The sequence below is a fragment of the Pelobates fuscus genome, chromosome 5, assembly GCF_036172605.1.
Source record: "Pelobates fuscus isolate aPelFus1 chromosome 5, aPelFus1.pri, whole genome shotgun sequence".
Lineage (NCBI taxonomy): Eukaryota > Metazoa > Chordata > Amphibia > Anura > Pelobatidae > Pelobates > Pelobates fuscus.
In genome coordinates, this window is record NC_086321.1 from 348,820,101 (window position 1) to 348,834,138 (window position 14,038).

The 14,038-nt window shown below is 41.1% G+C and overlaps 1 protein-coding gene across 2 annotated transcripts in view; it reads right to left on the reverse strand.

Moving 5' to 3' along the window:
- Nucleotides 1–14,038, reverse strand: part of DOT1L (DOT1 like histone lysine methyltransferase) — a 158,575-nt gene that overhangs the window by 10,244 nt on the left and 134,293 nt on the right. For both annotated transcript variants that reach the window (XM_063455874.1, XM_063455873.1), the window contains 11 exons: nt 13,342–13,383; nt 12,150–12,233; nt 11,291–11,525; nt 10,525–10,638; nt 8,102–8,193; nt 6,783–6,884; nt 6,054–6,191; nt 5,739–5,864; nt 4,792–5,258; nt 3,500–3,632; nt 3,250–3,393 (listed from right to left, as the gene is read on the reverse strand). In XM_063455874.1, coding sequence (XP_063311944.1) covers nt 3,250–3,393; nt 3,500–3,632; nt 4,792–5,258; nt 5,739–5,864; nt 6,054–6,191; nt 6,783–6,884; nt 8,102–8,193; nt 10,525–10,638; nt 11,291–11,525; nt 12,150–12,233; nt 13,342–13,383 — 1,677 coding nt within the window. The remainder of the gene's footprint in view (nt 1–3,249; nt 3,394–3,499; nt 3,633–4,791; nt 5,259–5,738; nt 5,865–6,053; nt 6,192–6,782; nt 6,885–8,101; nt 8,194–10,524; nt 10,639–11,290; nt 11,526–12,149; nt 12,234–13,341; nt 13,384–14,038) is intronic.

The window sequence follows — 14,038 nt, forward strand, 5'->3', positions numbered from 1 at the left end:
GCGGCGTTGTGGTCGGTGCCTTGGAGGTTCGTTCCGGGTGGTCTTCGGCCCAGGAAGGCGTATGGGACGACCATCAGGCGCAGCGGCCATTTTGCTGGTGCCGTGAGGTGGGCTGTCGGCCTGCCGAGGCTGTGCTTGCTGCCGCTGGCGCAGGGCCAGGTTTCTCCAGAAGTTGTCGAATATTTCATCCAGCCTTGCAGAATAATTTGATCGCTCGGTAAGGCAATCGGTGGATCTCGCTGTAATCTCCCCGGGCTGCGGGAATAAAGCTGTGACTGCCCCTTGTGTGTGGTTTGTCTCGCTTGTCGGCGCCATCTTAGGCAGGCCATGTGCTTGATAGCTCTTCAGTTTCTCTTCTGTGAGCTGTGGTTTCAGGCTCCGTCTGTCTCTCCGGTTGCCCAAGCTAGACCGAGATAACCCCCATCAGTCCAAAGGGGGGGGGGGGGTAGGCGTTGGGAACCCCTGGGAGTCCATACTCAGGTCTGCAGCGTGGAGAGCGGCCGTCTCTCCACCGCCCGATCTCTGGTAGGCCTCGGGTGTTGATGCAGGGTCTCGATGGGTTACACGCTTCGTTTTTGCACCCAAGTGTCACCCGGGTGTTCCCTACTTAATGGCACCTCTCCTGCATGCCTTTGTGTCGTTATTTGGGGGGTTAATTCCCCAATTTGTGCCGTTTTGAGCAGGAGCTGAGGTGCAGCACAACCGCTCCGTTTGGATGCCAGGCTCCGCCCCTTTGTTACATATATTAATAACAATATACAGTTAGAATGAAATTACATATGTATAATTTATTTTATTTTTTTTAAAATATACTTGTATTATTTTATTTATTGTAATTACACACACACACACACACACCCCTCAAAAAAATAAAGGGAACACTTAAACAACAGTATGTAAATCCAAGTCAATCACACTTCTGTGAAATCAAACTGTCCACTTAGGAAGCAACACTGAGTGACAATCAATTTCACATGCTGTTGTGCAAATGGGATAGACCACAGGTGGAAATTATAGGCAATTAGCAAGACACCCCCAAAAAGGAGTGGTTCTGCAGGTGGTGACCACAGACCACTTCTCAGTTCCTATGCTTCCTGGCTGATGTTTTGGTCACTTGAATGCTGGCGGAGCTTTCACTCTAGTGGTAGCATGAGACGGAGTCTACAACCCACACAAGTGGCTCAGGTAGTGCAGCTCATCCATGATGGCACATCAATGCGAGCTGTGGCAAGAAGGTTTGCTGTGTCTGTGAGCGAAGTGTCCAGAGCATGGAGGCGCTACCAGGAGACAGGCCAGTACATCAGGAGACGTGGAGGAGGCCATAGGAGGTCAACCACCCAGCAGCAGGACCGCTACCTCTGCCTTTGTGCAAGGAGGAGCACTGCCAGAGCCCTGCAAAATGACCTCCAGCAGGCCACAAATGTGCATGTGTTTGCTCAAACAGTCAGAAACAGACTCCATGAGGCTGGTATGAGGGCCCGACGTCCACAGATGGGGGTTGTGCTTAAAGCCCAACACCGTGCAGGACGTTTGGCATTTGCCAGAGAACACCAAGATTGGCAAATTCGCCACTGGTGCCCTGTGCTTTTCACAGATGAAAGCAGGTTCACACTGAGCACGTGACAGAGTCTGGAGACGCTGTGGAGAACGTTCTGCTGCTTGCAACATCCTCCAGCATGACCGGTTTGGCAGTGGGTCAATAATGGTGTGGGGTGACATTTCTTTGGGGGGGGGGGAGGGGGGGGGGGAGGCCAGAGGTAGCCTGACTGCCATTAGGTACCGAGATGAGATCCTCAGACCCCTTGTGAGACCATATGCTGGTGCGGTTGGCCCTGGGTTCCTCCTAATGCAAGACAATGCTAGACCTCATGTGGCTAGAGTGTGTCAGCAGTTCCTGCAAGACGAAGGCATTGATGCTATGGACTGGCCCACTCGTTCCCCAGACCTGAATCCAATTGAGCAGATCTGGGACATCATGTCTTGCTCCATCCACCAACGTCACGTTGCACCACAGACTGTCCAGGAGTTGGCAGATGCTTTAGTCCAGGTCTGGGAGGAGATCCTCAGCAGACCATCTGCCACCTCATCAGAAGCATGCACAGGCATTGTAGGGAGGTCATACAGGCACGTGGAGGCCACACACACTACTGAGCCTCATTTGGCTTGTTTTAAGGACATTACATCAAAGTTGGATCAGCCTTTAGTGTGTTTTTCCACTTTAATTTTGAGTGTGACTCCAAATCCAGACCTCCATGGGTTGAAAAATGTGATTTCTATTTTTTTAATTTGTGTGTGATTTTGTTGTCAGCACATTCAACTATGTAAAGAACAAAGTATTTCAGAAGAATATGTAATTCATTCAGATTTAGAATGTGTTCTTTTTGTGTTCCCTTTATTTTTTTTGAGCAGTGTGTTTGTGTGTATACACACACACACACACACATATACATACACACACATATATACATATATAATATACACATACATACACACAACCATATATGTAACTTCATTCTAAGTGTATTTTAATTCTAATATATGTACTTATATTAATATTAAAGCTCCTTGGGGCTTAAGCAGTTACTCTATGCCGCCCCAACCGCTTTAAAGTCCATTAGAATGGGGGCGGCATAGAATGCCATAACGGCGTTAAGGGGTTAAAATCCAGATACGTAATAATGTGTGACCCAGAGGCTATTAGAGTCCGTTACACAAAGGCAAATGGTCAATAGCAGCGACTTTTTTTGGTGAGTGTTCCACGTAACTTATTCTGGATACAAACACTAAGCCATGGTCTTTAACTCCTCACTACCTGTAACATGAGCAACATGTTAGGTTAGAAGCATCTCAATTTATTTGCAAAGCAATAAATGTGTGTCTATATTATGTTCAGGGCATATTTTAAGTCCTCTACTACTAGCCAGACACTAAAAGTTACTTGCCACTGCACGTTTTAGCATACTCATCAGGGCTAAATTTTCACTTGCCAATGGCGAGTGAAAAGGTTTGAGCCCTGAGTAAAAATGGCTTGCAGTGGAGAGTAACTTAAGACCAGGCTCAAAGTTTGCCATATTTTCTCACAATTGTGAATTTGGACATGCTGCCACAAGGTTTTTATGGGGAGGGAGTGTGGGGTTCTGCTTTGAAAATAGTTCAGAATCCGTTTGAAACATATCAATTCCTTTTATACAGTTTAGAAGACACTGAATTAAAGAATTCTTATCTCATGTAAATTAGAATCCACAATACCTTCTCAACGCGACTGGGAAGAACCACACTGGCCAGCGGGATACTGACCGGCAGCTTGTTGGGTTGCACTGTACTTAGGGGAATGCTGATTGGTAGGCTGGTAATGGTCTCTGGGTTTGAAGGAGAGCTGCGTTCACGCAAGGACTAAAAATGTAAGAAATTGACAGCATTACAAAAGTTATTTACAGAATATAAATATAGATTTTTTTAAATTTACAATGTGGTTACAGTCCTAAGAATGGTTTCTTACCTTCTCTACTAGCCTCTCTCCGGGTCCATGGCCTATTTCAGGTGATGAAGGACGAGATTCCTGGGGACTAAATGAAATTCCATCGGGAATCCCTGGACTGTGGGACATGAAGCCATTTTCCCTACCATCACCTCTGGAAGGGGGAGGGTAGGGGGGAGATTAAAGAAAAGAGAGAAGACATGAGAAGAAGAACACCGTAAAATTCACCTTTCACATTACATACAACATTGTGGAATAAAAGCTCCCTTATTTTTACAGGACCCAGTGCAAGAGAATTGGCTGCCTAAGATCACAACTTATTGTTAAATGTTTAAACCAAGAACAAATTGCACCAGGAGCAGCAACGCGTTTCAGAAATGACTATACTGTGCTGGTGGAGTAGGCAGATGAAACAGCTTCAAGTTCCAGTAGATAAAAGGCACATGAAAGATAAGCTGAAGGTGATGGAGGATCTTCTGAAGAGATCTCCCGAAACCAAAACAAAATACAGCTCATCGAAAGTGCTTCAATCAAAAGTATGCAAAAAAGGACAAAGCATGCAAACAAGCCCTACGCGTTTCGTCCACAAATGCGCATAATTCCTCAAAATTAATTTCTTATTTCTGGACACCACCCCTCTTTGAGTCCTTGACCTACTAGGATTTGCATTCCACCTTTGTTGTACTAGAAGTCCTTAGTCCACTTATCACCTCAATATCAAAATATACAAAAAGAGAAAGAAATGTGTCAATAGGTCAAAATATACTCAATAGTCCTCATTTTCCTATCTATTGATACATTTTTCTCTTTTTGTATATTTTATGACTATGGAGGATTAGCGATATGTGGACTATGGACTTCTAGTAGGAAATCCTTCCAGATTTGCAGGATACCAGAAGACATCATGGCGGCAGTAAGCAGAAGTACGCCATGGAGTCTGGAAATAAGAAAAATCAACATTGAACACAACACAGATGTGAACATGAGTGAATACGCCTAAAGTGATCAGAGGGAGGCGCCAAAAGAGACAATTAAACGAAAGGTGGCATGAGTTGAACCATACACTGTTGAAGTCAGATGCCCCTGAGGAATTCTGCGCATTAGCGGACGAAACGTGTAGGACTTGTTTGCATACTTTGTCATTTTTCTTTGTACGTTTGATTGATGCACTTTCAACAAGCGGCTTTAGGTTTCTTTGTGATATTAAACAGCTTGTCTGTTTAAAGTTGCTGCAGACATATACCTGCAATTTGAAATTTAACAGGAGGGAAAAAAACAAAAACAAAGAAAAAACTAACGCACGCTTTTCTCACCTATGAATGATATCCGAGCCTCTTGCATTCATAATGGGTTCCTGGTTGAGATGCCGTCTCATAGCAATTTTAGCAGGTGAGTAGCGGGTATAGTCTGGTTGGGAATGACCACATGTCCGCTCTTTGTGCCGAGAAACAGGGGTTTGTGTACTGGGAACATTGTCACAGTGCTCGAAATGAGAAGGAGTGCTCTCTTTAGAGCAGGGTCTGCTTCCCCCAGCACGGCATGTACCGTAAAGCTCGTAATGTGAAGCATGACCATTCATGTGTTGCTCTGGACTCAGGTCATTGGTATGGGTAGATGGAGGTGGCACATGGCGTCCAGGAGAAGGGTCTGAAGAAAATCGAGAATTAAAAGCACCCTTGGAACGGTTGTGGTTTGGTGGATGGTCATCTGACAAAGTGGAAGACTTGAGCTGAAGAAGTTCATGTTGCCTCTGGAGCTTTTCTAACTCCACAATACTTATCTGAAGTAAAGAGAATAAATGTCAAGTCATTTAGGATACTAAAATTTGTATTACATTGGCCAAGCAAGAGAACAAAATTAGGGACCCACTACAATGCACTGAAGAAAAACAACATACACTCAACTTCATCACTGAAGTGAACGTCAAACCCACTTGTGGAACTCACAATAAAAAGTTGCTCACTAAAGACTGAAATCTGCATTTACTAAACCGAAAACAGCTTGAAATTCTGTCATTCCAACTGAATGAGCACCAACCGGCCAGATTCATTTAGTGTCTGGTTTAAAAATCAGAGCTTTTCCTGTCCAAATCCCACGTAAGATATAGGATCTGGACATTAATCAAGCACAGATTTCAAACTGATTTTTGATCGAAACGCCTCTGGCAGGATGCACATTTAGTAAATATTCATGCTCAGTGAGAAAATTCAGACAATTCACACAATTCGCTTGCTGGTGGCTAAAAATGGAGAACCCAAACCTGCAGCTCCAAACAGTGTTTCTGCTTCTCTGATATCTGGCTCTTTAGTGCCATTTTCTCCTTCATCAGATTATCCAAAGATAACGTGTTCCAGTCAAGCTTTAACTCCTCACAACGTGCCTTCAACTAAAGAAAAAGAAAAAGAAAAACAGTGTAAGCCCATCAACACTACTAGGTACACTTTCTATCCCCCAATAATAAGACATTGAATTGCTTCATGAATGGGAACTACGGACTGCTTTTATTTCCTCCACTGCGCTCCATCTTCATTTTCCTATATAGACATTGCCACCCACCTGTGTATGTTGTACTCACCAATTGTAAGCTGCGATTCTTCAGTTCCCCATTCTCTTGCTCCAACTGTCTACTCTGTTCTTTTAGCTGCAGGTTGTGAGCAGAGATCTCTTTCTGGGCTTGGATGAGATCACTGTAAGTGAGGGCCTTGACTCCCAGCTGAGGGAGGAATGAATTAAAAATGTATCAGAAATGTGTAAATGAATGAATGAAAAGCCACGGCAACCCACATCTTTATGCCATATGCATATCTTGCTACAATATAAAAACGGACTTCTGACTAAGGATACCTGAATATCAAATGGATAGAACGTGCCAGCAGAATACTATTCAGTCAATTTCTATTAGAAAAAATCTACACAAAATGTAAATGAATCTACTCATACCAGCTTGGTACAATCTAGGGCTCAGCCAAGGGAATTAAGCAAAGACTGCCACTTTTATCCACAGTGCATTTGTAGTATCATAGGTTAGCAAGAATAACTAACAACTGCCACCGCTACCAACAACCCATCTAGTGCAGGCAATTTAGTAAATGCTTTGTACACAGGTAATTCATATATAATACGGTAAGCACATTTTATTAGAGTGTTGTGTTCCACCGGGTCCACTCTTTCCTGGTATATCTATTTGTGTAAATTGGGATATTTTACACAAGTGCTGAACTGCTCTATATCCTCTATATTTACTTTTAAGCATTTTATATATTGCACAGAGCACCTATTTCTTTGTACTATTCATAGTCCATACCTCGTCCAGCTTCTGCTGAAATAGTTTCTTGATTTCCTCCTTCTGAACTTGGCAGTGACTGAGCAGCTGCTGAGCGGCACCAAGGAGATGGGAATTCTTCTCCTGATGGGAAATGAACCAAGATTTACAAAAATAAATATGATGAGACCTCAGCAAATGCTGAAATGGAGCTCTAGTGTTCCCTGGGGGAAAGGTTTGACACTCCTTTCAGGTAAAATATACATTTCCCACAGCTGGCTTACTTTCATGACCAGCCATAATTACTACTGATAGGACCACTGCACCCGACAAGCTCTATAGTGAATACAGCTACGTACAAATTACTTGATTCTATAAAATAAGGAAAGGTTATAAGCAACCAGGTGAAATGAGAACTAATGGGAGACCACTTGGCACCAACACAATTAGCACAGGTTATTATAGTGTTTGGAAATACTGCTAAAAAGTACTGTTCAAAGTGTGAACTTTTCTAGATATTTCTTCTTTTCTTAGGATAATCTCTTCTGTGCAACATGAAACACGTTGAGTGAGATGGCAGTAACATGACCTTATCTTTCTGCACATTGAAATACATTTTAATATTGAAGAAATAATTGCCGAGTTTTCTTGTGCATCCATTTGATTGTTTGGGTTTGCACTTTCCTAGAAAACAACAAAGCATGACTTTCTATCATGTTCTGCAAAATAGAGAGCAGTCCTAGTGCATAATGCAAGCAGTAACAAAACTATAGTCTCAGTGAACCTGACTCTTTATTCTTTTCATTTTTTATAGTGAACCATGACTCATTGCCAACAGCTATAAGAACTAACAATCCTAGCTAAATATCCTATTAACAAAACTTGAAAGTGTCAATATGTTAGTATGGTACTTGGCACTGTGAAATTAGAGGGCATTTAACAATGAAATCCAGAGAGAACACAGACAGTTAAAGTGACACTATCGTCACCAAAACAACTTTATCTTCGTGAAGCAATTTAGGGTTCTTTTTAGTTCATGCCCCAGAAGTCTTATGGCTTCCTGTAAAGAGTCATCTAATGTTTAGACTTCCTATATTTCAAATTCTGTTTCATTCAGAATTTATTTTATTTATTATTATTATTTTTTTTTATCTCCTGCTTTGTTAATATCTTGCTAGACTCCTAAATTTCATAATTGAGCAGTGCGATTGCAGAGGCATGATCTATACATCAAAACTGCTTCATTAAGCTAAAGTTGTTTTGGGGACTACTTTCAGGTTTTAGACATGTCACAGATCAGAACACAACAACATACATGTACAACAACATGACAGTACGATTAACAAGGAGATAATATTTACCTTTTCATGCTCTAACAGTTGCTGTAATCCTGCTTTATAATGAGGAGTCTTCATGTAAGACATAAGCTGAAGATACTGGATCCTAAAGGAATCTGACATAGAAAAAAAAAAAAAGCACCTTCGTTAAGATAAACACACACACACACATAATCTCATGTTTGGGCAACTATGGAAACTGTAAAACTTTGCAAGCCCGTAACAGACTACTGACTGTAACAGGCTTACATTGTAAAAATGGGTAAAACCAAAGAGTAAGTGACCGTAGAAAAAAAAAAAAATATGATTAGAGAAAAAGATTTCTAATATACGAAATGAAGGCTGAAAAATACAGTAAAATTAGGAGTATGTTAAGGAAAAAACCATAGACATAATACAGTGGTTCATTAATATGGGGAAGGAAGTGGCAAACATTGAATGAGTTAGTGCAACAACATTAAATACCTGAAGTGAGCACATGGTTAGTGGAGGGGGAGGACAAACCAAAATAAAAAGGACAGTGAAATGGATTTGTAAGAATGTAAAATAGCATCAAAAGGCCTAAACAGGATTTTTAGATAAACATCAAAAAATTAAAATAGACACGTAAACAAGTAAGAAGGAAACAAAGATCAAGAATGTATACATAATAAAGGGAAAGTTAAAAAAAAGGAAATCAGAAGAAAATGGTAAAAAAAAAAAAAAAAAAAAAACACAAAACAAACATTTCATACACAAAAAAAAAAAAAAAAAAAAAAAAAAAAAAAGAAAAACTTGTGAAAATCCAGAAAGGAAAAATACATTGAAGTTAGCAATATCAAGAGAAGCGGGTCCTGACTCAGGTTCTAGAAAAAATACTTCAAAATGTTACAGCAAATAGGGGTCAACAGTAACATTTGGTTACTGTAAACGGTAAACTAAATGCTGCACTTTTCTAAACATCTTACAACATTCCATTTTGTGACAATCATTGTATGGTCACAGAAAAGCAATGTAGGAAGACCAGTTACTGTGTAGTTATAGAGACAAGACCCGCTTTGCAGAAGTATCTGAATATCTGCAATAGAGCTCGTGTTTTTCTTTGAAGGACCAGTTTGAGATTATACACACATTACCATCCCTACTGAGTTTCACTTGATGCTCCAGAAGGTGAATAGCTGGGACATGGACCAACCTTATTCAATAAGAGAGGAAAATAGAGAGTGGAAGAAAAGATGGGAAGGGCAAGTAAAGGATGAGAGGGGAGAGGTGTGAAGTGAAAAAAGAGAAAGTAGCACAAAAGAAAAGGAAAACAGTAGACCAGTAAAGAAGAACGAGGAACAGGAAACTGAATGGCAGAGAGCCTTTGCTCTGGCTTGGGAGGCTAACCACGAACACCCTGCTCTGCTCCGGCGAGCAGCGATTAAACGGGCAGGTGACACATTGAGAGGCTTGAGGCCAGAACCTTCGCCGACGAGAACTGCTGCTAGAGAGAGGCAGAGATCGTCAGACACAAGGATACTTCACAAAAGAGTACAGACAGTGCACGTATAGCCCTGACCTAAAGTCTTGCATCTGTAACAACTGTCCAAGTACAAATTTGCAAAGATTATTTTTGCCGTAACTGAAACAGCAAAAGCTGTGCAGACTATGTAATTAGGTCGTACTAACAGAGTTTTGCCAGTGATCGAGAAAGTTGATGGGACACTCCAGGCTGGATTTGACCCACTTTTTATACATTATAAAAAATACATCAAAACATATGCAAAAGCAGTTAAAATACAAAATATATTTCTCATTTGAAGGTTGTATATTTACTTCAGAAACACAGGTTCTGCAACACGTATATTGAGCCTGTCGAAACCAGAAAAATCAGCCAATTATTAGGCTCATTTAACTTTCCAAAGCACTATTAAACATATCCTACATGCATTGCTTTAGGGGTGCAGCAAGGGTTTCTGAGAATTGTAGTTCAGTTAGCTTTTATTTTGCAGAACTCATGCCTGTTGGGTAAAGGGAACAGAACGAGTGTTTACACTTCAACCTAGCCTAAATAGATATTGCACCCAATTTGTGGGTTCCTGGAGTGTCCCTTTAAATGTGTTCTAACTCTTTCCTCCAACCGAAAATGGGCATTTATCACTGACATGCTTTTATTTACTTCTAATGCAACTGTGATGTGACTAGAGTCCATTTAAACATGCCACATTACTAATTTCAAAACAATTTTAGTTTTGCAGTCACACAACCTTTTGCTTACATTTTAAAGCTCATGACATCATTTAAGCATTAATTCTAGCAAAACACAGGACCTAGACTATTCTCCCACAAAAATAAATACATCCTAATGCTCTACTTTTGTAAATGTGAGCTCTAACTACTACTTAATTCTCGCTGTAGGCCACTTCTTGAATGATGTCTGTAAAGGTCACAAAACTAGCCCCCGAAAACCATTATCAAATTCTTACCAAGCAGCTTCTGCAGGGCAGGAGGCGTGGGAGAAGACAGGAGCTGGTTGGAAGGTTGGCGTTGCACTTTCGGAGGTAGCTGGTAGTAGGGACTGTGAGGTGACTTGTATGTATCTGCACAGATCGGAGGAAAAAGAAAATTGTTGGGAGAAAAAAAAAGAAAATAGATTAACCTATTTAATATGTTACAGCTGACCGTACTGGTAATGACGCCAAGAGTACCCTGGCTCCTTTCCCCAGTAATGGGACAAACTGTTTTACAACCATTTGCACTCTTAAATGGGTTCTAGTAGGTGCCAAGAAGTCAGTTGGCAGGCAACCAGCTTCTGCAGAGGTGCAGAAGCTGTATGTCGATCATTCATTGGCTGATAGGGTCAGTGGAGTGCTCAGTCATTGAATGACCCTCAAAGCAAAGAATATGCACAGAATAGACATTAAAACCCATTCCATGCTCACTGATGATACTGCCAAAGCCTTAAAAGTTACATGTCACTGCAAGCCTAGGGGATCCATGGTATACTCACTAGAGTGAATTTCTACTTGCCAATGGCTAACCCTGGTAAACAAATTTGCCCCTGGGTGCCAGGCTTGCAGTGGCAAAAATCTTTTAAGGCCTGGTTAGTAGTATAGGAATTGAAATAGAAATAAATATACATATACATACACATATCCATTTATTTCTTTTTAAAATGCTACTTCCAGATGAATAAAATAAAAAACACTAACAAAAGCAACATTTTATTTTTAAAAAAAAAATTCTCCTTACCCTGAGGGGGTGATTGTGTTGGGGACTGAGGTGTAGACAAATTTTGTTGATGTAGGGTTTCCAGTGCAGTTTGTGGTTTAGAGGGTTTACGCTCCCCTGCAGCAGGGATAAGTTTCTTCGGACGTCCCCTTTTTCGTCCTGCCATCTTTCTGCCCTTCTTGCTGAGCTTCCTACGTGCTTTGGCTGGTGAAGCCTTCTTCATTGGAGCCGGCTTCTCCTCTTCTGCGACAGGATCCTGTAATGTATAAGAAATGTAATACGTAAGTGATACTTAAAGATGTAAAATCAGGATGTTCTTTATAATAAAAAAGGGGGGGGGGGGGAAGTAAAGGCGAGTAATACCAAATGAAAGCAAAGGATATTGTATCTGCAATTAATTCATATTTTGGCAAAAGATACGACAGATCAGCGCAGTCCAATGTTATCCATAATGTGCATAAAGTAGTGATGGTGCAACACTTTAGCAGTGGCAGATCATAATATTCCCTAAAAGGTGTCAAACCATTTTGGGGGCTAGTAATCAGCATCAAAGTGAATATTGCTTATTGTACATCATTTATATATATTAAAAAAAAAAGTGTGCCTAGCTTTTGCAAACAAACAGATTTTTAGTGGTTCAGTCAAAAAAAAAAAAAAGTGACTAAATCTCCTTTTATACAATGGGTACATTGACTGCAGGGTAAACGAAATACTTTTTACAATACTTAAATGTCATTCTACAGTGGCATCACAAGTTCAACAAAGCATGTGGGTTTTTTCCCCTCCGTAACTGCAAGTAGAACCAGAATGTATTGAAGCAGATGATGCTAAAAGAAAGTCATGTTTGCCTGCTAGAGAGGTACACTTCCGCAAAACCTACCTTGACTTCCTGAATTTTTGTGGGTGTGGTGTTGTTGCTTTTCCCTTCTCTCTGCTGCTTCCTTCGAGCTGCTTCTTGCTCCTCCTGTCACGCAATGAAAGATTGTAACTGTCTCTGTAAGCTATACATCTCTGTGCAACCCCTTAAAACAGCACTAGAATACATCAAGGTATAATACAATATTAGATTTGTACCCACTGTGATAAAGTGAATGGTGTGGTTTATATTTCCACTACTTTGTTCAGAGAGGCATATGACATTTAACCCCAGGGGGAGTATGTGTTATGTATATAACTTAAATGAATGTTTAGTTATGGGGTCCTGGGGTGGAGCATTTGGAGAGTAGGCCGGGCCTCCACTCCACTTCTTAGTATTTACACAACGGAGAGAAATAAGGTGCATGCCAGGGTTTTGGATGGTCTCCAACCCACTGCTCAGCTGCAGGTAATCAGCTGCAGCAGAGGGAATAAACCCCTCCCTGCTAGGCAGGTCAAGTGAGATTTTTGTTTCTCCATTGGCTGACTGAGCACTGGAGTGCAGAGAGTTGGCAAGAAAATAGGTTGGTGAAACCTGTATTATTTGTGTTACAGTGTAACCCTTGAGAGATCGGTAATTAGATGTTGGTAAGCGCTCAGACGAGCTCGGATTTTGTTTACAGGGATTTCGGTTATATTACGGTTTCTTTCATTTGCTGCTGTCTCCGTGGTGAACTATAAAGTGCCTGGATTTATGTTACTTCAAACGACTGTGCAGGTTTGTACCCTAGATGACTGTGCTAATTGCTATAAAGGATCACACCATTTATGTGATGATACATAGGATGATGCAAAAATACAGAGGATATCAATTGTGAACCCGTGCATCTATTGATTCCATAGTAAATTTGGCATTGGACAAACATGCATATTAAAAACAAAGTGATTAAATAAAGTTAATCCCATCTTTTATTACAGACAGACCAGTGAGACATGTTCATTTATGTGTGCAATTACCATTAGTACTGGGTAAGGTATATTTAGATGGTAATATGATCATCCCTGAAAGCTTTATATTTCTACATGAACATGTCTCTTGCTTCTGCCATCACTACCCTGTATTCTATATCCCCGCTGTATTATTGTAAAGCACTGTACAGTATGTGGGATATATATATATATATATTGTACTTTTTAGCCCAAGAACTGAAACTTACCCTGAGTTTTGGATTTTTCAAACTAGAAAAATAATTTTCAAGCTGTAGTGAGGAAAAAAAGAGAATTATAAAAAAAAAAAAAAAAAAATGAAAAAAAAAAGTGAGCAATAGCAAAGTAAGCAAGTGTAACAGTCATGTAGACAATAAATACTAGGGATCGACCGATTATCGGTTTTACCGATATAATCGTCCGATATTCGTTTTTTTCGGCAATATCGGTATCGGCCAATAGGGATACCGATATTGCCGATAATACCTCCCAGGACCGCCAGGCTCATTACAAGCCCAGCGGTCCTGGGGGGGGGCGGGCAGCAAGCGTTTACTCACCTCCCAGCAGCTCCTCCAGCTCCCCAGTGTAAATCTCGCGAGACCCGCGGCCAGCTCTGACGGCCGCGGGTCTCGCGAGATTTACACTGGGGAGCTGGAGGAGCTGCTGGGAGGTAAGTAAACGCTTGCTGCCCACCCCACTTCCCTCCCCCAGCTACGCCAATGCCACTGGACCACCAGGGATTAACATATCCCCCCTCCCTGGCAAGGCAACAAGCAGGGAGGGGGGACAACAAAAAATAAATAATAATCATAATTAAATATATATAAAAATTACAAAAAATTTTTTTAATAAAAAATGCCCCCTCACACACACACTATTATTATACACATACACTACACAAACACACTGTGTATATAATTCAGTGCG